Source organism: Cheilinus undulatus, linkage group 19 (assembly GCF_018320785.1).
Source record: "Cheilinus undulatus linkage group 19, ASM1832078v1, whole genome shotgun sequence".
In the NCBI taxonomy this organism is placed as follows: domain Eukaryota; kingdom Metazoa; phylum Chordata; class Actinopteri; order Labriformes; family Labridae; genus Cheilinus; species Cheilinus undulatus.
The window spans coordinates 5,013,034-5,038,572 of NC_054883.1; the positions used below are offsets into that span (position 1 = coordinate 5,013,034).

Sequence of the window (25,539 nt, forward strand, 5' to 3'; positions counted from 1 at the left end):
TTAATTGCGCACCAATAATATTAATGATCTTTTCTCTTGTGAAAATAATTCTTGACCAATCAGAAAAATGTGCTGACTCACTTCTTGGTCGACGTAGCTCTTATGGTCTTTCCAGGCTCTGGAGGACTGGTAGATCTCTCTTTCACAGTGAACGCTGTCATTCATGAGGATAAAACACCTGAAAACAAAGCAGAAGAAGCACTCACATGACAAGCTCTTCTCACAGACATACAGTTTACATGTGTGAGGCTTTTCTTCTTACTTGTGTGTAACTTTCACTGAGTTTGGGTATCCCACAGCATTGGTGTCGTCTGCGAGCATTTCTTCTGAAGCGTCATCAGTCCCTAAATCAAACTCCGGGTCCTCGGGGTTGTAGTGTCGCTTTGAGATGACGCGGCGACGAATGGCTGACTGATCATCTGCTTGAAGGTCAATGTCATATATTTGTCCTTCAAACTCCACAGATAGAGACCTGGCCTGCCGAGTGTGGACAAAGCGCGGCCGGTAACCTGTGAAAATAAAGTCCAAGTGTTATATTTCTGCACTTTTCCTGAGCACCACTAGAGGGCAACAAACCCCTCAAAACCTCAAACAGAAACATCCACGGAGCAAATTGCAGGACTTGTTGCAGGATGTTTGCTTTTTCAATGCATCTGTCTCCCTTTAGAGCATAAATAATCCATTACAGGAAATCTAACCCTGAGCCTCTGCAGACTTCTTTTCTCAAACTTGTACTGAGAGACAGACGTCAACACCATGGTAGAAGTTTAAAGAAGTTGCATGCTGACATGGTTCTTGACTGCTGGACTGAGATACCTCCAAAATCCTACACACATGTTTATACAATCCTCCATGACTTAACATGAATTAATATCCTCATACATTATTAGATAAAGCAATAACAGATTCTCACGCTGTCCAGATGAGGAGAACTGTCGGTGGGAGCGTCGATCGGCCCTGGAGGGTTTAAAAGTAGTGTCGCTACAGTCGCAGCCCCTCTCTCTGTTGTCGTAACTACCGTGGGGCTTCAGACTGCGAGCCCTCTTCCTGGAGCCTTCCTTTGAGCCACCTTTACACTTCTGTATCCTCCACTTCCCTGTGATCTCCTCCACACAATGCCACTTCTGTCAACAAATGAAAAAAATGTAGTTTAATTGAAATGTACAAATTGGAACAAACCAAGTGTGCATCTTTCAGATGCCGTTCCAATTAGCTGGTAAGTGCTCTACATTATTGGTTCCCAACCTGGGGTCCGGGACCGCCAAAGACCTTGGGGGGGGGGCGGGGGTGGGGGGGCGCAGAGCCCGCAGAACTCAACTGTACCTGAGGATGGTTGAACACAGTCATGCACAATTTGGAATAGTCATGTGCAGACAAGGTCGCCCATAAAGGGGGATAAATGGGAGAGCTTTCTGGCGCCCAGCCAAACTGGAGGCTCATGGAGGTCAGCAAAACCATAGTCTATTGTGAGTTAAGTGTGATATCCATATTTCATATTTAACCTTAAAAAATAACCACTCTTATCAAAGAAACAAATATCTTTTTTAATAATTGGTGTAGTAAATAGCCTTCCTAAAAATGTAAATCCCCTTTGTTAAAAAAAGAATTAAAATGGTTTAAAAATTAATGAAGTGGGTTAATAATGGCAAAAATAGTGGAAAAGGTGGGGAAATTGGATTTTAAAAGTAGCAGAAATGGGTTAGAAGTGGCAAAAACTAGATAAAAATGGCAAAAAAAAGGCAATAGTGGAATAAAGTTGCAAAAATGGGCATACATAATAATAAAGGGAGGTTAAAAGTGACTTTAAATTGGCAAAATGTGTAGAAATTTTGTGAAATTGGATGAAAATTTGATATAAATCGGCCAAAAACAGTTAACTGGGAAAGAAACAATGGGTAGATATTGGCAGACGGTTAAACTAGCAAAAATGGGCGTATCAATGGTGAAATGTGGTTAAAACTGGAAAAAATGGGTGTAAAAAGGGGTTAATAGTAGCAATGATAGGTCAACAGAGGCTTAAGTGGCAAGAATTGGTTTAGAAGGTGCAAAAACAGGCAAAAAAAGGTGATGGACAGAGTCTAAAACTATCAAAAATGGATGTTAAATGGAAAAAAGTGTTTAAACTGGTGGGAAAAATAATGAAAAGGGGTAAAAAAAAATTGACAAAAATGGTGTAAAGTTGCAACAGTGTAATTTAAAAAATGTTATTAGTTTTTTTAGGGCAACTGGAGACCCCCTCTCAGTGTCTCGCAACCCCCAAGGGGGTCCCAATCCGAAGGCTGAGAACCACTGGTTTATACTAAGGTCTTTTGATAAGTAAAGCATGCCTAGCTTTATTTAGAGTTAATCAGTGAAACAATTAAAATCTATGTTGATTTTTGATGATAGCATGTCAATATTTTGTCTCATTGGGTCTTGAGGGGGCTTCACCTTTCTTAGGTACAGGAAAAACGATTGGGGAAAAAACGCTATACATGTTCATCAGAAGAACTCCATCTCAAACAAAGCCTCTATTTTGCTGCAACTTCAGAAGCTCCCTTTGAAACAGTCTGTCTCTGACAGATAAATCAGACAGATCTTAGTCTGCGGTAGACAATGGCATCTAAAAACAGCTGGATAGATAAACCAAATGGACCACATGAGATGAACTGGGCCTGTCTGGTGTCTAGAAAATAAAATAGAAACCCCTATCACTCTCACACTGAGTCTGTGCCAAGTGCGTCACCGGTGGAGTAAACACACATCCACTCACTTGCGTATATCCTCCGTCTTTCTCAACATCCAGTCCCACAAGTTAAAGAAATCCAGACTAATTGACGTGAGTAGCAGCGCTGGTTAGGCCTTGTTTAAATGAAAGAGACACATCTGCAGAGCGGCGTGCAGATGATCAGTGGTGAGTGTGGGAATGAGGGTCCAAACAAAGAGCCATGAGGCAGATCAGGTTTCATTTCAGGGCTCATACAGTGACGGAGAGCTTACAGGCCCAACAGAGCCGTTATATCAGCAGAGAGAGAGAGAGATGTATTGTGACTCAGGGATGAAAACAATCCATCTTTCTTTATCCCTCTCCCTCGCCTTTCCTCCTGTGGGGGCTTCCAAGGCACAACAGTCCCACTGCAGGACAGCAGAGATGGATGAGAACTAAGAAAGAGGAGGAGGATGAAGGGGGCTGGTTGGTTGGAAGCAGACATGGATGACCATGCAAGCTGAAACATGAGCGGGAAGTAGAGGAGCCAAAGTACCGCAAGTCACTCACACTCACTTATTCTCCTCTAAAATATACAGAAACAGAGATTTCTATGTCCCTGCTGAGGAAATCTGGTGAAGCCACAATAAACCCTTAGAGTTATCACACGATCGATTTCCAAAGGACCGCAGACATTCTGTGACAAAAACACCACAGAGAGGCTCTTAGAAAATCACTTGGTCATATTTAAACCTTTAAGGCTTTTTTAAACAAAACTTTTTTCTTTGTAACATAAATCAGGTTCAAGACTGAGATAGAATATCTTAGCTGAAGTTGGCTTTAATTTTTTTTCCATGCAGCACTCCAGTTTGAGCCAGAGTGATCTGTAACAGGGAGGTTAGTTGGCCTTCAAATGCATATAAAATGTAATCCCTGATAATGATCCGTGTCCTTCTACTTTGCATGTAAATAACAGAGAAGAGGATATGGATTAAAAGATAAGAACTAAATGGAGATAAGAAATAAAGCACTTGTCTGCTGTGTTAGCACAACTGGATAATTCCCTATGAAAAACTCCTCTGGTGCTCAGGCTGCATATAAGGAGGCCAGGTTTCATCATTGCCAGGTCTTTTCCTTCATACTATGAAACAGCTAGTGTTGAAGGTTACACATTGCAAAGTAAACTGTTAAAGCACTAAGATTAAATTAAGTTGTTCTGCAATTTTAGTAAACAGTTACTGACTTAACAGCAACTCAGAAAAGCTGTATTTCCTATTCCTTATTATCTCCACTAGGGCTGAACGATTTGCCAAAAAAAAAAAAAAAAAAACTAACTGCAATTTTTTCTCCCCAATATTGCAATTATTTTTAGGTTCCTCTTCTAATGTGTTGTTCAACAACCAGCATTAAAATAGATTTAACTGGGAATAAACAGTTTCAAAAAACAATCTAATTGCAAGTTTGGCTCACACAATTTAATCCAGATAACAACTGCTTTATAAAAGGGGATGATCATTTTTCGTTATTTTTGTTTTCAATAAAAAAATCCTTTAAAGAAATTTGAATGTGTATGTTTGCATAATGTGTAGAGCAAAAAATCTCTCAAAACATTGTATCAAACTGGTATTTTTACACACTTCAGGTTAAAGAATTATTGCACTTTCTGTAATTTGAAAAGGAGCTTTCCTTAGGTACATGTAGGTGGTGCTCCAAGGGAAAATAGCTGGAAAACAATGCATTAAAAGATGGGCTAAATGGAAATTATTCTTGGAAGAATAAATAACACCTTTAGTGGTCTGCCTTAGACATATTCATATCATTAGAATTTCATGTACCACTCCTTTACTACAAGCTCTGATTGCTTTACAACTTCTGAGATAATGTGTTTAACCCTCAGGCATCCCTATAAACGACTACACATATCCCTAGGGGACATTTTCTGCACCTACTTTAAATGCCAAAATTCATGATTTATATTATTTTTAAAAACAACTTTTCTGTTTTTTTTCAGTTATCTCCTTCAGTTCTGATCATAGAGTAGCAAATCTTTGGTCACTGTCATGATTTTATGTGTTTTTAACCCCTTAAATGCCAGTTTGTTCAATTTCAATTCAGCAGAATGAGATATTTTCCATATAAAACAGTGGATTTTTTAAAAAATTATCATCAAAGATGGTCATAAGTCATCAATTACCACCAACATCAAGTTTTATGCATTTTCATTTTTTTGTGCAGTGTCCAGAAATTGGTGGAGATGAAAATGATGGACCCTTTTGACCCCTACTTTATATGGTTATATTCATCATTTGTTTTTCAATTGATTGATTTATTTACTCCAACGAAACACATTGGAGCGGCACTTCAGAGATGCAATTTCTCATATCTTACATGCAAAACCCAAGTTTATATTCCTGTCAACACCCACAGACATTTTCCATTTCATTTCTTTATGCCTTTATTTCACAGAGGTATAAAAAAACCCCACTCTAAGTGTGTCTTTTAAGTGCCCTACGGATACACGCTTGACACAAAAAGGGTAATGGTGCCATCTAGTGGTTAGTAGTCAAAATTGCAAGTTTAAGGTCCCCATTCAAAAGTGTATCACAGATAATGGCGGTAACAGTGATACAAGGTATTGCAAATTTGCAGTCAAAATAATCAATTATAATGGGTTTAAATGGGCAAGTTTTGTCCCCAAGGGATATATACGTGAGTATTTTTCCTATGCAAAATACCAAACGGGTTAATGTAACAATTTGGCTTTGTGCAGTTTCATACCATTCGCATCAACAGAACACAAATTAGTTCAAGAATTCCTAAACAGAACATGAAGAATGTGCTGAGGTATACCTAAGGGTTAAATTCTCGTGTAACTTGTATTGTAACTTGCAATATGAAATATTTGAATGTCTGGCAATGCCTTACTGTTTTTCATTGTTGACTATATTTTGTTTAAAAAAAAAAAGAATAATTATAAAATCTATTGCTGTTCACCACTTTGTTTCCCATGTTTAAAACTGCTGGTTTGTGCTTTTGTCTGCACATTTGTTTTACATTACCTCCTGAAGTGTTTTAAATATGAAGTTGGGTCCAACCTATTGATATTGTTTGATACTGGCCAGGTCGACTAGTTTACAGTGAATATGTCTTCGTGATTCCATGTGGATGGATCATGTAAATAATCAAATGTTCATTCATTCATAAAAAGCAAAGTCATGCTCTTTCAGTGGCTTCTTCTCTTGTATTTCTGTAGACGTGTGAATGTCAAAGGATCTCATCTGTGGTAAAGTAAGGTTTGCACGTGTAAGCACATTGTGTTTGTGTTACCTGTCCTGGCTGTTCACAGGGTGTCTGGAATTCGGCCTGCTGGCACGTCTCCTTGACCTTCTTGTACTTGGGAAGGCTGTTGGTGTGCTGAGTGTTCAGTGAGTCATCCTTTTTTCTCAGGATCTTCCTATAGCACAAGATTGACAAAAATAAGAGGGAATGAGCACAACCATGTTCAGTAAGTCAGAGCACAAAGCATTACTAAACTTAAGTGACAATAAAGTTTCAGAGTTTCCTGTTTTTAACATTCTGTCACTGCCTGTCCTGTGTGTTTCTCATGGTGGTGTTGAATGGATAAGTTTTGTAGCATCTGTGGTGTGCTGGAGGGCCTGGGCACTGAGCTCCGCTCTGCGTCACACCACTCCTCAGCTCCAGGCCAAACTGTTTGACCTCGGCTTGGCATCACATTCAACTTCCCTGCCCCCTTTCTCCTCCACTACCACCACAAGGCCTGGCTGAGTCTGTGTTCAGGCCGTGCCAGCCCCCTCCTCTATCCCTTACTTTCTGCCAACATGGCCTGGCTGCTCGAAACACACCGACTGAATGATGGCAACTGCAAAGCACAGAACGACCTGCCACCTTTGAGAGAAGCTCTGTTGTCTTGTCTTGTCCTGTTGAGCCCTCTTGTTTCTGGGGAAAACAGCCAATATTCACACACGGGCTTGAACACAGGCTTTAGCATTTAGCCAAGGGTGATTAAAGAGCTAACAGTTGTTGTCATTGTCCCTCCCTGATGTCTGCATTATATAGATGATTGGATTCATGAACAACATACTCAGTCCCAGCTGTCCGACAGCATTTCACAGGCTCTGAAGCACATTACTGTAAGGTTGTGTGAGGACAGTGATATTAAATCATCACATATATCGCATAACCCTTGAGGGGAAATGCACAAACACATTAGCTACTGTTTGTGTGCTGCTACGTCTGTGTCTGAGCAACAGAGTGAAAGGTCTGGGGGGGCTAATCTTAGCATTTAGAAACAAGTGCACGAGCAGACAGCCTTTATAAACAGTGTGGATTAATGGAGGAATGGATTAAAGGAGCTAAAGCCCCTACAGGTCAAAAGGCCACACTCTTTTCATTTTATACCCAGCAGTCCTCAGAGCAGCCAGCTCTTGTGTTGCACAAACATACGCCAGCAGGCGACCAATCTGCATGCATCGTAGCAGCAGAGCCAACTACTGCTTCTTTTCTACTCTTGTGTCTGCAGATGTTGATGCAGTTGCTGGCAAACAAGCAGGACTAGTGGAAGGGAGATGGGAGGGCCAAGACAGCGATTTTGGGGGGAAAAAAAAATCTGGAACGTGAGGAAATGATAGTTGGGGAAAAACAGCAGCTGTGTGGGAGAACATGACATACTGTAATATACAGTATCATTACACCAGCACAATCTGGCCACAACCAGTGTTACAGCTTCCCCCAAAATCCCCTCCTTCTCTACAAATGGCCTTATAGCCTTCCTTTCCACAGTTTCTACACATTTTTTGTGTATTTTAAGTTTTTAAATGCTTTTTTTGGGCAACATTTTACTCTCAGAAATGCGTAGCTTGGTATATTTCCTTAATCTGTTTTAGGTTTACTTACCGAATACATGGAATTGTAATTTTTTTCATATAAAATAACAGACAAATAAAAGAAAAGCATACATAAATGGAAAATATAAAACTAATAGTCATATTTTAACAAATAATTTTATTTATTTATTTATTTATTTTTGCTGCTCTCATTGCTTTCTTAGTGAGACAGGACAGTGAATAGAGGGCGAGTAGAATGACTTGCATGGTGGTCATATTCCTTACCTTGAGAATATTTAAAAAAAATAAACCCAATCTAATGTAGGTTAATATAAGCAAAGTTATTGAGTAGGCCTAAATGGTTAACAACTGACCAGGTAAAGTGACAATCATTTTCAGGATTTGGGGAGGCTGATTAGATTTCAGGGGGCCCTGTTTGGCCCCGTCTACCACTGGCTCCCTCCCTGAAATGTTACTGGTAGTGCTATTTGCTGCAGTAAACTATCAGGAAGTTATAAAACAAGATATTGTTATGATTTTGGTTTAAAATCAGATCACTCTTTACAGTATTGTCCCAAATTAGTCTGAAAAAAAAATGTATGAATACATTTTTGTCAAAATGTTTGTTTACAGAATTGACATGGTAGCACTGCTTTGTGCTGAAACTATAAAGTTCAATCCATTCAAGCACAATCTTCATGATCAAATGTGGGCCATGTTTCATTTTATATCAAGAATTTTATGAGGGTCAGTCAAAAATGGACTACAGCCTCTATACAAAGGGCAGATGTTACCACTAGGCCATCAGCACCCTGGAAAGCCCCATTTCTTCTGCATTTCAGTTGGTGAGAATATTGGTTTTACTGTCTATCGTTATTTTTCATTAGAAAAAAAACCCTTTTAATTGTTTGATGGGAATATTTCTCTCCAAATGTTTAGGCTACTGCAGCTTAACATGTTCAGTAAGAAAAATCCCCCTGAAACATGCATCTGGCTGCAGAGGAAAGGTTAAATAAAAAACTGACAGGGTTTGGTTTGGAAATTAGCTGGTAAGTTGTAATCACATGGACTAAAACAAAGACAAACTAGAGGACAGACCACAGTTGCTAGTATGGCTGCTTTACTCATCAGAAGAGCTAGTGATATCATCAGGGTGGACTGAGCCTTTCACCTCTGGTAACATCATCTTAGGCCCGATTAGCCTTTGTTTATTTTGCGCGTCTATCTCTCCCATGTCAATGAACTTATCTTTCATCTGTCTCAATAAGTAAGTAAGGCTAGGTCAGGTTTACTGCCAGGAAAACGTGCTTGTTATATGAAAAGGCCATTTGGAAGACAAAGGTTGCTTGTTTTTCTTGTAAATAATCAAAAGACTGGCTTACTCAAATGTTTGTGCTTCTTGCATGAACTGTCATAACTTCCCAACCACGCTTAGCTTCACCTTACAACCGAGAATTTTAAACCTCTTCCAGCGCATTGCCGTCCAGGCTTTCTGTGGTCAGGAAATGTCTGTCAGATAACAAATAACTAAGAAAAGCAGCTGCGTTTCTGGAAGAGGGAACGTGCACTGAGCCTTGCACAGTTTGGGTTCATCTAAATGTTTCGTCAGGTTCATGTGACACGCAGTGCTCTGCAATAGCGTGGATGTCTCTGTGGTATGGAAATGGAATAAAGAGGTCCAGTTTACCCTCGCTCCACCAGGAATGTGTCCCTCCAGACTTTGGGTTTCCGGTTGGGTTTGAATCTGTGAAAACAGAACGCACAAAGTTTGTAAAAACTGTATGGCCTTTGCATTTACCATCAACTGCAGAATGTTGAACATGCAGCTCAAAACCTTGTGGTTTTAAGGAAACATCAAGTCTCTTCAAGCACTAAATGCATGAAAACACTTTTTTCTGTTCTGTTGTACTTTTTTCAAATTAGACTGTGTTTCCCTGAAAATTCAGACATATATTTACAATATATTTTGTGCTTTTTCGGCACTAATAAAGGACAATCACTTTGCATTCATTTGGACACTGCATCTAGACTGGATTTGCTGGGGCAACAAATGATTCAATCTGCAAACAAATCCTACAGGAAACCTTATTAGAAGAACCTCAGCGTATCCAAGCCAGAGCCCCACAGCCAAGGAAAATCCACCAAACTGCCCTCAACCCACTTTGTACTCAGCTGGAGCAATTATTTTGGCCTTGGAAATTTGCGTTTGCTCAATAACGGTAAATGCAAAGTGCTGTTGCACATATCATGCACACAAGGGAATTACTGTTTATAATATGCATGACAGAATGCTATGATGGATCCATACAAACCTATTGCCAGTCCTTTCTTGTTCCAGCAGCTTAAGAATGGACTTTCCATCCATGTCAGGAGGGGTGTCCAGCCCAGCAATGTGGAGGATCGTGGGAGCTAGGTCTATGTTGAGCACCAGATGAGGATTTCTGAGGAAAAGCAAGCACATAAGGTTTTACTGTCTAACAAAGCAAATTACCCAAACAAATGAAGATAAAACTTCAACATACAACCTGCACAGTTGATTCTCCTCTCTTATAATGTAGAGGCAAAGTCATTTATGAGCAGATAGAGTAGCTTCTTGGACTTACACTGCACCTGGCTCTACGTTTGGTCCTCTCAGGAAGAAAGGCACTCGGATGTCAAAGTCATAAGGCATGGACTTGCCCTTGACCAATCCGAACTGGCCAATGTGGTAACCATGGTCGGCTGTATAGATGATGTACGTGTTGTCAAGCTCTCCAGTTTCCTCTAACATCTCATAAACCTGGGAGGCAAAATGACTGACGATGAGAAGGCAAGACATTTTCAGTATGTGAAAAAAAGAATTTAAATGTCACTTACCTTCTGCACAGAGTCGTCCACAGACATCAGTGTCTGCAGCCTTTTCCGATGGAGGAAGTTGGTGAACTCCATGTGGATTGGTTTCATGGGGCCTGTGTATTGCATGATCCAGTGCTTATCCATATTTGGTGCATAGTTGTAGCTGGGGGTGCTAGAAGGGCAAAAATGACAGAGAATAGAAGATAAATGTGAAAAAATGCACTGCTTTTAAGATTAAGTGGATATATACTATGTGTACAAGTGTGCTGTGTGCTTGCTGAAGTCACACAAAAGTAAGAAATCTTCATGGATGAACATAAGACCCCATTTCAGATGCCAAAAAACACCTGTCTGCTACTTCTCACATACTACTGCTCAGTAACAGGTGCCACGGTTATCCACTGCATCATAAACATGTTAATAGCTGCTCTGTTTGTTGAAGGAAATGTCCGAATACTCAGCAGTAGGCACCTTCGCTGTTTTTCCACACCTCTCTCCGGCCATCTCCCCCCTCACACAGAGACGAGAGTCTCTGTGCTCTGCTGCACTCTTGGCGCAGAAGAGTCAGTTGAGGGTTGGCACATGTTTAAGAAAATAATAGGCCCCAAAGTCAAGTTTGCAACAACTTCTGGATAGAGAGCTCAATATGTCTTGGTCATTTTAAACGGAGTGGATGAAAAAGTGAGAGGAGGGAGAAGCAATCTTGTTTGTGGAGTTAAAGCACAGAGAAGCTGTTACCTGTCTACCATGAATGAAAAACAGACATATACCAGAGTTAACCAGTAAATATCTAGGAACAGAACACTAACCATGGTTTATGTAGTTAGCACCATAAATCAAGCAGATAATGTTAGTTTAGGCAGGCCATGGAGTCAAGTGGTGCCATATTATTTGATATCAGCTGATCTTGCATTTGCCCTCATCAGCTGACAGCCAGCTGATTTGCTCTAAGCACGCTATTGGCTAAATGCACTCATGCAGCCATAATTAAACTGCTCTTGCCTGGCTTCACTTTGCTGCTCACTCTGCAAGCTGCTTTTTGCAACCCTCCTCCACCCCAGCTCCTCCTCTATGCTATACCTGACTTAATCAGTGTCATTCTAATGTCACTGATGCCTGCTCTGCTCTGGGTTTATTGCAGGCTCTCTCTCTGCCCAAGGCTTTCTTTGTAGGCACAGGAAAAGCAGGAACTTGTGCTATTCCTGTGTGATGCTTTCCACATAGGCTTGTAGAAGGGCAGAGGGATCCCAGAACAGTCACACTGCCAAATATAAACAACAGCAATACGAACAAATTAAAACCTTTTTATATATAGAAAAAAATACATGTGTTTCTTGACAAACAGGTCCTGACTGAACTAAGGTTTTGTAGTTGGCCAAATCCATCAAGTTCACTTATACGTTACATAATTTCCTCCTAAAATAAGCAGTAAGAGAGTTAGTTATTTTCCAGTTTAAGCGGCAGAAACACGTGGTATCAGGACTTGGATACTTAATAAAGAGCTGCTATAGAAGCTGCTATGCTCTGATTGAGTGAGCTGCCTTCTGCCCTCATCTCCTCAGGCTTGCTTTGTGATGAGGCTGAACTCTTCACCCACCTATCCAGGCGGTCTAATAAGCCCCACAAAGGGACCAGTCTCTGGGCAATGGGCCACCGAGGTATGGGGCCCTGGGCACCGGGGAACCAGGAATGCAGAGGTCAGTGGAACGAAGCCAGTCCATAGGAGAGGTCACACCTGCCACCTGTCACATATGGGTCGTGTTTTGTGGTATTAGCCCTGGATTACAGGAGCCCACAGCCCACTGTTTTCCCAAGAATGCCTCCTGTCCTGACCTTACAAAACTTAGCATCGACACATCCCACATGAGGATTAGTGGCATTCCCGACAGAAACTTGTTAGGCCACGACCGGAATAACTTCCTTTCACTCCCTGCAACACAGAGACGTGCCGCTGAGAAACCGCAGCACATCTACGTGTTTAAAAATATGTCTGCCAAGATCCAAGAGACACCTTTAGAGCGGAATGTTAATGACATTAACATCAAACCTCCCCTGCTATTGGTGCTGTCGAAAAGTACAGATGCTCAGTTGATTTATGAAGCCACTCCTCTGATTTATGAAGCTGTTCCTCCTTTGCTGCCATGCTGCTCCTCTCAACCCTGAGTACTAAAACTATGTGGTACAGTGCTTCTTTCACTGAGACAGTAAGAGGCAGACTAAACTAAATATTAAGTCAAGTGATTCCCATATTGTGGATAGGAATCACAGGGAAACTATCATTACGGTATGATGGGTCTCACCTTGCAAAGCAGATGGATTGGCCAGATTCCATCTTGCCAAGCTTCAATCTGAAACAATTGTGCCAGGTCTGAGAACAGAACTGACCAATCAGCGGCATTTAAGAAGCACAAGGCGGTAACTATGGGCGGGATTTAGTTGTACAGGAGGATGGAAGCAATGGCTGTTGCCAGTGTAGTGATCAGCATGGATGTAGCAATAGTATAGAGGCAGTTTTATCAGAACTACACCACATCTCTTTATTTGAAAAGAGCAAAGAACCACACTGAAAGCTTTTCAACGTGGAGTGATTATTTTGGGTGCAGCTTTAGAGACACTTTTTTCAATCTGGGTAGCATTTCTTTATTAAAAGAGTAGTAAAGACCCACACTGAAAGTCTTTCTTGGCAGAGAAGATGCCTGCTCATCTAAGATTTTTTTATTTTTTAGCCTTGCCCTTCCTAAACACTTTCTATGAGTTTCCCAGGTGAATGTTAAATATGTCCATGCAGTAGATATATGAACAGAAATCCCAAGACCAAAGTTTTGCTCAAGAGTTTCAAAACATGTGTCATTATATTGTCATTTCAATGTTTGTCCCACTCCAAAACTATAAAGTAACTAGCTGCACAAAATCTAAGATAAAAAAGTTTCCACATTTGTTATAGATGTGTGAAGTCAACAAAAAAAGACACACTGCCATACCAACCACCTGTTCCACCACAGAAACCACGCATGCTCAAACTATGCACCATTGCTGGGGCAACCCCTTCAGTCACCCACAGGCCCCATCTCCACCCCTGCACCCACGGGCTTGAGCTAAAAATAAATTAATATTGTCACAAAGGGTATTCCGAAGCGCACAATGCATTCCTCTCGTCTCGAGAGCCGGGGGGAGAAAATACTGATTGATATGGACAGGATCAGGAAGTCTTCTGTGAATTTCACAGGAGGGGAGGGAAAGGGGAGAGGGGGCAAGGAATGAGAAAGCAAGACATGACACAGAGGGAGAGGTAAACAGAGAGACAGCAGAGATGTGGAGATAGACAGCAGAGTGGTGAAGCACACAGACTGAGGGGAATGTTAGGTGGATAGAAAGTGAGGAAGGAAGAGGGAAACACTGAAGTAAAGAGAAACAAAAAAAAGAATATCCAGTAGACATGGTTTTAAAAACACCACCCCTCCTCCTCCAAGTGGAATAGTGCATCCTGGGAGCTTTGGCCCACCAAGAGATGGCAGGGCACGTTTCCATGGAACGACCCTAAGTATTGGAGCGCTGCCTCAGCTCAGTGATGAGAGCTGAGAGAGGCCAGTGTTGGCTTGGCATGTGCACAGCGCAAGAAGCCAACACTGATCTTCTTAATAGCATGTGCCCCAGCTATTCTTGGATGATAAATCATTTTGATTTTTACGCTTGCCGTGTTGGAGACCCCAGCAGCTTCCAAGCAACCTGTCATCACTGGAGATCGAGGGGTGTGAGCGCTGTAATAACGCATGGTTGACTGAATCATAAAAATTTCTAATTGGATGTCAACAGGAAAATTTCCATACAGCGGTAGATAAAAGCTGCAGGAATGTCTGGGTATATGATTTTCAAAAACAGCGCCCTCACATTAATTTTTCATTATTTCACAGCATTGAAATTTCTCTGTGGGCACCCTGATGAGTCTATGTGTTGGAGCATGTTTGATAATTTGACTTTGCATCTCACTTACATGTGCTGTGAAGCATTTGGGAAGTGCTCGGCATACTGCGGGGCCGAGTCCTCAGGGCCATGTGGGGCTGCGTGACTGATGACCATCATCACAGGGCGGTGAGGGTACACCTTCTTGGACATGCGGAAAAAGTTGATGCTGTCATTGGTGATCAGATCTGTGAAATAGTCCTGGAAAAGAGAACAAAAACATAAAATAAGTGGATGCTGGTGGGGTTGCAAATCCCAGCTACAGGTGGTCAAAAGGTGAAATTGAGGGGAACATGCTACACAACACAAGCTCTGATTAAATTCGTTTGCAGTCCAATCAGCGTGACATGTTGCCTTCCCTGGTCCACTCATTTCCAAATAAATGGAGAGGGGCCAGCGGGGATATGAACTGGGGCCACTGAGTACACTACATTACCAATCTGTCGAGTCAACAGCTGGCAGCTTGCCTGTGTGTGTGTAAATGTGAGAGTGTGCTTCAGTCTGTGTGTATGTGTATACAGTATATGGGCTGCTGCCTCGTCAGTGAATCTCTGCACTATTGAATGTGACACCACTTGATGGTGAGAGGAGCCTGGCGCTCTCAAATGGTATGTTGTTATGACAGTTCCCACCGTCTGCACTCCACTTCGGGCTATTCGTTCTCTCTCCTACATAACCTCATTTTAGTTAGTCCCTTTTCTCTTTACATGTGTTTTCTTTCCTTCTTGATGATTCACTCTGGGAAATAATGGAGCATACAAATCATACACAAAAACCTCAAAATGTGCAAGCCACAGGCATTAATCTGGAAACAAGCTGGAGTGAATAATGACTTACATAATGGTTTTTAGGAGATATAAGGTCCCCAAGACCCTGAGCGATCTGTTTTTAAATTTTAGTGGCAAAGAGGGCTGAATGAATAAAAGCAATACCTACTCACATCAAACAAGCCAGAGGTTTTAACACTTTATCACAACCTTTTTCTAGGTGTGGTGGAGTCCCTTTTTTAAAAAAGAGAAGGTCACACCCTGAACTGAAATCACAGAGGCATTTGCCAAGTTTCCTACAGTAGACCAACCATTCTACCTGCAGTTCTGGCATGCCGCTGTCTGGCATACAACGAGCGGAAGGGTGTGCCAGTTTCAGAATGAAAGGGTAAAGGGTGATTTCCCTGAAATGTCAGAAGTGTGTCTGGCTGATTCATCTTGTCTCTATTATTAGGCTTTATAGCCAGGACAGCTTTAAAGCCTGGCGGCTGCACATGCCAATGAAGGCTGGCTGGTGATTGCGTGCACATGGAGAGGCAAAGCAACGCCACAGTTGTTTCTCCAGCTCTCCAAAAATCGGAGCCAATGCTGCTTAGGGCTCTGGCAGGTTGGAAGGAAGTGACAGTGTCATGGGGAATGCCTGGCCAGCAACTATGAAATGGTCAGGGAGGTGAAGAGTATCACTTTTCCCACAAGTCTTTGGAGAAATTAATACCGAGTGGCAGTAACGTAATGTAAACTGGTTTAATTTCCGGATGACATTCATATATTCATTTTTAAGTTCTGACAAGTTTGATACTAGCCTGAAAGGCTCAGCGGTAAAAAGGAGAGTGATTTTGGTTTGAATAGCAAGAAGTGAGCATGGGTAAGAGTCCTTTAAACTTCAAACTGGCACATTTATGCATCGCATTAGATTAGCATAGAAGGCTGCTAGAACAGTGCTTCCCACAGTGTGGGCCAGGGCCCCCTGGTGGGCCATAAAGGCACTGCAGGTGGGCTGCAAAAAGTCATTTCCAAAGACTAAAAAACAAAGAAATTATATCTAAATAACACATCTTAATTATCAAAAAATACTTAATCATATTTTTAATCATATTGTCTCAGAAGTAACAAAACTCTGCCAGATATTTCATTTTAGTTTAATTTTTTCTCACAGTTTCATCATTTATTTTGTCTCATATAGTCTATCAGTGTCTTGTTCTAACTGGTGTTTAACTAGTGACACTGTTTTCTATTCTGCCACTAGTTTCCTTAATAAATATAAGTGTGAAGTTACCAGTGTCTTCATAGACAATAATCTTACTAGGACGGAGTCTGCTAGGTGCATTTACAGTGATAAATATTACATGAAATAAAGAATTTAAATGACTTAGCAGATTCTGATCAAAACAACAAAAAATAAAAAACAGTAGTGGCTTATTGATTACTGACATTGTTAAAGTATCTAAAAGCTTTGCACTGAATTTCCTGGGTCAATTAACCTTAAATATGATAAATAAAAGGTAGATATTTGAGTCTAATGTCATGGTTGTACAATGGTTTTTAGCGGACCTAGGAGATTTTCAGCTCTCAAGTTGGGATGCGACAGACTTAAATTTGGTTAAGACTTAAGATTAGAAGACTTTTAAAGAATGAGAAGAAAAAAGGTGTAGGGATGCTAATTACACTCCAAACTGGTGATACTCAACATGTGGCTCTTGAGCCACATGTGGCTCTTTTGTGATGTTTTGTGGCTCTTTTATGTCTAAATTTGAAATATTATTCCCCCAGAAAACCTGAAAAAGGGAAACTTTGACCTCAGAAATTATCCATTGCTGGTCACATTAATAAGTTTGTTTATTAACCTTTATTTTTTGGCTGTATATTTCCATTGCACTTATTTGCAGTTGTTTTGCCAGTTTTTTTCCACTGTTTTGCCAATTTTAATCAATTTTCACTGTACAAGCCTGCTTTTGATATTTCCTTTGCCACTTTCTGCTCATTTTTGCCACTTTTATTCCATATTTAACACTTTTTCACTAGGTTTTGCCTCTTTTACCCTGCTTTTTGCTATTTCTGCATGTTTTTCTAATTATTTGCCACTTTCTGCCCATTGAAGCTACCTAAATGCCACTCTTTTCCCCATTTTTGCCACTCTTTGCACCTTTTTGCCCATTCTTCCTACCTTTTTGCCCGTTGAGTCACTTTGACATTTATTTTTTGCCATGTTTTTGCTGTTTTTTGACCATTTTTGCCACCTTAACTGATGTTTTGGTAAATTTTCACCAATTTTTGCCACTTGCTGCCCTTTTTTGCCTTTTTTTCTCCTCAATTTTCCACTTTTTAGGGCCTTTTCTTTTTTTTTTGTTTCTGCTATTTTATGCCTACTTCATCCCTTTTCGCTCATTTTTACCCCCTTTTTTGCTGCTTCCAAACTTTTTTTGCCACCTTTAACTTGTTTTTAATGCCACTTTAACCCATTTTTGCCACTTTCACCACTGACAGTATGACTCTAGTAAAGACATTTTTAACAATTCGGCTCTTTGGCTGAGCAGGGTTGAGTAACGCTGCTCTATACTGACACAAAAAGTCTTTGACAAAGGTCTTACCCTCAGTTAACTTGTGCTCCTAGTGGTGGAAAATAAGATGGGACTTAATTGAATGAAATCTCCGGGCGAGTGCTTCATCTAATCATAATGTTTCGCTGTGCCGGGGTCATTACACGTGGATAACCATACATTTCTCATCCTGTGTGAATCTAAACAGAAGAGATGTGTTTGCCCTTGTGGTGCCAGGTTAATGGTTCTTGGCAGTAAATAGAGAGTAGTGTGACCATTTGGTTTTTAACCACAATCTGCTGACCAAGCCCATGTCATGTAAACACCTGGGCCTTGGCTTGTGGGTACTTTAACACCTCAGTCCAACTTGGCAGAGGAATAGCAGACCAAACATTTGTTTGCCCATCTTTTGGGCAGACCATCTTGAAACTTGACATGAATCCAAACTATAAACTCTCCTCATGGATTCCTCATGTAGCCAGGGAAGCGTCACCTTGGACGATATTGGCATTAAGCTGCAAAAACAAACTGACAGCTGGTGGAAAAACATTTGGGGAAGATTGATCACCCATGCCATCCAGAGCCGCAAAAAGACAGCATAACCACAGTGTTCATCTCCAGAGTCAGAGCATGGCAAAGTTAAATTTCCCCTTCTTTTTATTGTGGTGTTACAGCACAAAATCTTTCCGCAAACCTTCACAGAGAGGCAGAGGAAAAGGAAACAGACAGAGGCTAAGACACAAAAAGGGTGGTATTTATCACAAGCAACGTTTGCATCTCATAAGTATACTTCAGCTTTACAATGTCTAAATATTGAGAGAAGACGCGTCATAATAAAGGGATGCTGCAGAGTGGAGACGCCACCCCGAGTCAGCTCAATCCCTTTAATTCTCAAATGAAAATTCCTGTCAGCCTGGATCACAACCCCGTGATAAGTGAAGTGCTTCAGTGTCTGTATTTATAAGTGGAATGAAACCTGCAATCTGTCTTGTGAAGTCTTTACATTAGGTCATAAAGTGGAAACAAATGAGTGATTGTGTTAATGGTCCCTCTTTAGAAGTGATGGAAACACATACCTTGGCATAATCGGCACCATGTTTCTCCTTGTAACCATTCCGACAGACAGTGTAATTATAGAAGCGGGAATTTTTTATCAATCCAACCCATTCACGCCACCCAGGTGGGATGTAGCTGCCATTGTACTCATTGAGGTACTTGCCGAAAAAGCCTGCAGAAGAGAAGAAGAGAGGGAGAATGTCTTGTAATATCAAGTTTGTTGTGCCCTTTATGCATCTTTTATTTTTATCAAACCTGGTGAAACCTCTATTCTATTCGTCTGACTTAATCTTTGTGTGACAACCCTTTTTTTTTTTTTTTTTTTTTTTTTGCTCGTTTCCATTCCTCTGGCCTCATAGCAGAAAAATCTGGGATAGGCTGGGCAAGGATCCAGGCCGTCCCAGAGAAGGCTAATTGCAGGCTAACGCATCAACTTGAAAAACCGCAGGCCATGCTGCAGCCCACAGGACCCCACTGAGCTGCCCAATCCAACGCCTGACCATCATTCACACAGACACTGTCTGAGGGGACATGACAGAAACCTGGCACGCTCACCATGTTTGCATTTCTCACAGCAGACAGCAAGGCAGGGCAGTATGAAGTCTAGCTAACTGATCCTTATCCAGGAGAGCATTTGACTGACAGCATCTTAGAGGAAAGTCTACTTGGTCCCAAATCATAACTTGAAAACTGCTACGTTTTCATATCAAAAATTGGAAACAATCCCCAGAACTGCAATGTGAAAGTTTTTATTATCACATACAGTGCTTAACAAATTTATTAGACCACCAACCAAAGTTAGGTTTATGCCACAGCTTCCCTAAATTAACAGCATTGGTAATTACCAAAATCATTTTTTATATTTCTGCAATGGTTAATACACCAATATGTAAAAGCTCTTTAACCCAAATGATATTTTTAATGCTAAAATATAATTATTATTGTTAACCATGAATTTTAAAATGTACTGATTTACAAAAAAAAATAGTAAAGCACATTATTATTTCTTGATTAATATGTCAAATGATAGTTATTTACTCGCATTCCTGAACAGAAAAATTAGTTTTGGTGGTTGAATGTTATGCTTGATTCATTTCTGACTTCTCAGAGAAGCCCAGTGAGCTGGCTCAAATTTGGGTATAAAAAGGTGAATTCAGTTTGAAATTCCTCATTCCTGTTCAAAATGGTAAAACGTGGAGAGCTGACTGATAACGAAAGAGTCCGCATTAAAGCACTTCATGATGCTGGATGGTCTTTGACACAAACGTGACAGGTGGTCTAATAAATTTGTTAAGCACTGTATATTTGCTCACTTACCTGTCCTGTAGCCGGTGTTGTTGAGATAGACAGCGAATGAGCGCGGCTCGTGCTGAGCTTGCCAGGAAGGGGAGGAGCAGTTCTCATTGTTTGTGTAGGTGTTGTGGTTGTGGACGTACTTCCCCGTCAACATGGAGGAACGAGATGGGCAGCACATGGGTGTGGTGACAAAGGCATTTGTGAAAGTTGTGCCTCCATCCTCCATGATCTTGCGAGTTTTATTCATCACCTGTAAAGAACCTGGGGGACAAGGAATGGTCAGTGCGTTACACTCAATGCTTTTTTTTACATGTATTCTCAATAGATTAAAGAATTGATTTGCTATTTTGAGGAAAGTATTAACTGTTTCTGAAGTGGATATTCACAGCTCTGTTTATTTACATAACATGACCTTTCCTTACTGAATTCTCTGGTTGGCAATTAATTAGAATTCAGCAGTTAATAGACCAGATGGTCATCCGGCTCTGGCTTATGGCCTCTGTTTAATATTTAATGTGCTGAGAAAAGCTACATAAATCCTGTAGCAATGCCCAAAAAGACAAAGCACTTGAGTAAAACTGTCTTTAAGATAAAGGAAAAGCAGAAAAACAACAGAAGTAAACATTTTTTTTTTTTTTTTTTTCTTTTTTGGAAAAAGGAGAAAAGAGTATCATAAAAAAGTGCCCAAAAAATTTCCCGAAGAGTGTGGCAGCCTTACCCAACTCCACATCCTGGTCGTCAGTCATGATGAGGATAATGTTTGGCCGGATGTTTCTGCGGTCCCTCTGGATGCGACCTCTCAGGCCCTGAGCCCTGGTGGTGACGAAGGCCCAGCTGCCTGGAGCCCAGTCCAGAGACAACAGGGTCATCCAAGCCAGCCAGTGCACCAGCATGGTGCCTGAGACGACGACAGAGACGGGGCTGGGTAGTTGGGAGGATAAGGGATGGCCAGGAGAGGAGGTCCAGCCAGGCCGCTCACTTACACCCGTGCCGCTCTCTCAGCTCTGGTTGGCTGTGAAGTGAAGAAAATATGAGGGCATATTATAACAAGGAACTCAGTTGGAAAAAAGTAGAGAAGAAGATTGTATTATTCTCTCTAAAAGACAGACAGTGAAATCCTAGATTCCCTCTAGAAACATCTACTTCAGAGACACTTTGTGCATCTGGTCACAAACCCTGATAAAATACAATAGTTTATCCATAAACATAGAAAAAAGATTCTTCTGCACTTAAGCCCTTGATGGTCCACCACGGAAAACTTACCAACAGTTCAAACGTATGATGCATCCTGACTGCAACCCCCAAAACACTCTCTTCTGAAAACAAACTCTCTAAACATCATCTCCTATGACCTAAACTTAAAACAAACGAACAAAACAACAGCAAAGGTCTAAAAAACACTGATCTCACCTCAGACAATCCCTTAAGTCTCATTCTGTCAGGCCTTTCTCATACTATCCCGGCGCTTTTTTCCTTGTGTTTTCAACTCTCTCTCCCACTGTATCCGATATCACTCACACACTCGGAAACTCTCTATTACTACTGGAGAGCTGTTGTTCAGCTCGCGGTGCCAAGACAGCGCCATTGGCTGCCTGCACTCACAACACCCACAGGCACTCTCCTGTGCCGGCCAATCGCGGCGCACCTTCCACCTGTCACTCAAAAGTCACCCCCTGTTGAGTCAAGCGTGACGGAGGGCCGGTTGGGAGGATGGGACCACACCAGGGGGGGAAGGGGGTTAGGGGGCACAGGAGGCGGGGAGAGGGTTCCGCTACATTAACCCCAGTGCCACTGTCACCAATCACAGAGTACCACTGAGTCATCACTGCACTTTACAGCCTCTTGCTCACTTACAAAGTCATGGTTGGGCTAAAATCCTTTCCTCTTCATACAAAGGACCAGTGTTTATTGTATACTAGTGATAAGCCTTAGCTCACTAGCCATAGACTGTAAACATGCTGATTATTATGCTATCCAAAAAAGATCTCACACTTCACTGATCCATAAATCCCCTGCATCATTAATAGATCATTTAAACAGCCTAACAATAGTCTGTAACAGAATGGTGTGTGACTCTGAGATAGACTACGGCGCTGTAACAATAAGTGCTTCATCATTGCCTGTGAAAAGGGGCCTTATGGACAGCAATCATCCTGCTGAGTGGCACCATACTGCTCCTCATTCTGAGTTAATGGCCTGAAAACAAATGGCAGGTCTATGACACCTGAGCCTGACAAACCCTACTGTGTAGCACTGCCCATTCCCTCATTTCCATAAAGAACCAGCACCAATTGGCAATGAGTGTAAACCAATGCCTAAAAGAAATCAATCTTCAGATGTCTGACTGATAATGACAGGAATCCTGAGGTAGATTCCAACAGACAAAAGATCACTGACAGCAATATTTAAAGCTTCTTATAGAAGCTGGTTATGATATGGGCTCAGAGTAACATAGGAGTCATTTTATAAGATGCAAATGAAAACAAGACCATCAGCAAAGACCCTGATTATTCCTGTATTAATTGTAATCTCTCTAACCACTGCTACCAGGTAGTGGTTGGATGAGGATCTCCATGGCAGACTGATGAAACAGCCTCTTAGGTCCATTCTCCATGGCCCAAGTTTCAGAGAGTGAAATGTTTGATGGATAGAATTTTTTAGGAAACAAGTTTCATTCTGCTTTGCCTATGAAGGCTGCCAAGATTGACACAAAATGAAAGTTCCTCAGAGGAGCTTTAAAAGAAAAGCACCAGTAAAAAAAAACAAAAACAAAATATTTCAAATGTAGTTTTTGGTTGTTTAATTCTGTACATATTCCACGAAGTTGTCACAAGACAACATATAAATGTTCTTATTCCAACAAACACCCTTTTCAGTGTTAAGTGTACAACAACAGATGCAGAGAATAAGCCAGTGAATTCATGAGCTTGAATAAAAGACCTTTTCTATCTGGATGTATTGATTTCACACAAAATCTGCAAAGATACTCAGGCTTGGTTGATCAATCTTGTAAGAATATTAAACACAAGTATTCATTACCAAACAAGTGATTGATAGATCTAAAAGCATAATCTCTTTTTAGTTTTATAATACCGCAATATAAAACAGTTACCGTCAAAGGCAGGAAAAATACCGTGATATATTTACGCCATATCACCCAGGCCTACAGGGTACTTTGGGGGTACTTACAGGGTTTGAACAAATTAAAGCAATAAATCGTTCTAAATTATAACCTACATTCAGTCAGGAACACTCATCATACATTTAACCATTTCATTGCAAAATGGACATGCAGTTTTACTTAGTGTGGAAGGCTCTGCTCTAAAGATGCTCCCTGGGTTGGTAAAGCAGCATTTGACTTTCCAGGGAGCACATGTCTAGAAACCCTCATATAAATGGAACCACCACCATGTATAAGACTGCTATTTTCTCACATTTTAAGTTAAAGAAATATTGCAACTGCTGCAATCTGATAAAATTTGCGATTAATAGCCCAGCCCTATTATAAACTACAATCACTCTGCATATCTGGCCTTACTTACAGAGTTTTCTTTGTCTGGCTTTAGTACATTGGTGTTAAAAATAGCCTCCATCTATAAGAGCTTGCTCTCACTAAAGTGTTAAATGACCCCATATGAGATACAGCCTCTACAGCTGATCTTCTTCCATCAACACACTGAAACAGTTAAAAAGGTGAGTAAAACTCTTCAGTGCTCGACTGTTTATCTGGTTTTCCTCCAGTCAGATGCTGTCTGCAATAGAGCTTCAGGCAGAGATTTAAGAGCACTTTGGTCTGCCCTGCGTTTCAGATGAGCAGTGTCTGGGCCGGCCGACCCAGTCATCGTGACAGCCCTGCGCAAACATTGGCGCCGTTTGGACAAACACCCCTCCAGCGCAGGGTGGCAGAGTGCACAGAACCTCACAGTGAATTACACACACAACACAAAGTACAGTACAAACATATGGTGGCACACACAACCTCGCAAGACACTCACACACAAGGCTTTCTCCCACATAAAAAAAACACATTCTCCTGCCTTGGGGGTCCAAGTCCTCCTACAGAAATGGGAAAGCTTCCCAGAAACAATAGACACAACCGAGATCTACACAAAATTCAAGTCTCTATTTCTGTCCATGTGGTGGAAGGTGTAAGCTAGTCAGCCAACTAGTGTAAGGTTAGCACCCAGCACAAATTCAATTTTACATTCCAATGATTCTCAGCAATAGCCTCTTCATGGGACTGCGAGAGGTGAGAAAACACACAAGATGGTTCATTGTGAAATCTGATCCAGACGTTGTGGAGCTGATGTCGTTGGTTATAGTGGTATCAATAGCCACACTGTCTGAAAAGACTGAGATGGCAGAGCTAATAAAGTGCCACACACATGCACCAATATGATGTGGGCCTTAAAGACACAACTCCTGCCATGATGAGTTGTCCTTTAGACTACCTCTCATTATAGCTTAATTTTATATGATCCACTTTCCTGGTCAGGTCATCTGAAGTTCACTTATGACCAAATGACGTCTTGCAGCCCTGTGTCTGCCAACCGCACCCCAGGGTAATTTGACAGCTGTTCATCTCAAGGTCACTGTCATTAAAGGGAAAGCCACAGTTATTTATTTATGTGGCATCCCTAAACTGACATTGTCTTGTTAGTTTGACAGATTTAGCTTTAAGCTGGCATTGGAGGTGAGTGAGCTCAGCAGCACACAGATTAACAGCTGATTTTTGGGGAACAGAGGTAGAAAGGCTGGTTGCACCAAGTCCAATGAAATACAAGAGAATTTCCTTTTCAACAGAAGAAAACAAGAAGAAAAAATAGGAGAAAGTAAAAAAAGATCTAGATTATTACAGTGAAGGACATTTGGCGGATATTTATTCATTGAGGATATCTGTATCAATTCATTTTTATACATCTAGAGATCTAGGATCCACAGTTTTATATTTAAGATTATATCTTTTAAAGAAAATTAGCAGTGGTGTTGTTTTTTTTCTTCAAGTTCAGAGATAGAAGATTCAGAAAGGAGTTTGTTTTAACCGAGACATTTAAAACAAAAGAGAGAATTTTGTATATTTTAGCATGTTCTCCTACCTGGCACTTGAGGTTAAACATTTTTAGTAGGGATGCTCGATATTGGATTTTACCTATATACGATGTGCCCATATTTACAGATTCATTTCAGCCGATAACGATATTGAAATATGTTTTACTTCACTAAAAATTCAGTCCTTTAAAAACAATGTAAGGTTTGAGGATAAAAGACACTCTTTAAAGTTTAAAGAATGAGGATGAATAAAAAAGATCAACTGACATAGGTCTGTTGGTCTAGCCTAAAACTCCACTAATTTATTAGTATATATGGCCAAATTTTACAGTCAATATTCACGGCCAAAATATTGGATGTGAATATCCGAAACTTTTATATCTGCCAATACCAATGTTTGCCTAAAATCAAGGTTGGTTAATACTTTGAAAATCCAGTTTGACCATTTAAACATTGCTTGGTTTTTAAGATCAACTGCCCCTACATAGCATTAGATCAGTGTGTTGTAA

At 40.9% G+C, this 25,539-nt stretch overlaps 1 protein-coding gene across 9 annotated transcripts in view; it reads right to left on the reverse strand.

The window, feature by feature from the left end:
• The window catches only part of sulf1 (sulfatase 1), a 131,796-nt gene that overhangs the window by 9,980 nt on the left and 96,277 nt on the right, over positions 1-25,539 (reverse strand). For all 9 annotated transcript variants that reach the window (XM_041814421.1, XM_041814420.1, XM_041814419.1 and 6 more), the window contains 12 exons: positions 20,700-20,993; positions 20,003-20,242; positions 18,706-18,857; positions 14,357-14,526; positions 10,387-10,537; positions 10,134-10,309; positions 9,843-9,971; positions 9,218-9,274; positions 6,014-6,140; positions 914-1,124; positions 263-509; positions 82-178 (listed from right to left, as the gene is read on the reverse strand). In XM_041814421.1, coding sequence (XP_041670355.1) covers positions 82-178; positions 263-509; positions 914-1,124; positions 6,014-6,140; positions 9,218-9,274; positions 9,843-9,971; positions 10,134-10,309; positions 10,387-10,537; positions 14,357-14,526; positions 18,706-18,857; positions 20,003-20,242; positions 20,700-20,874 — 1,932 coding nt within the window. In that variant the 5' untranslated portion in view covers positions 20,875-20,993. The remainder of the gene's footprint in view (positions 1-81; positions 179-262; positions 510-913; positions 1,125-6,013; positions 6,141-9,217; positions 9,275-9,842; positions 9,972-10,133; positions 10,310-10,386; positions 10,538-14,356; positions 14,527-18,705; positions 18,858-20,002; positions 20,243-20,699; positions 20,994-25,539) is intronic.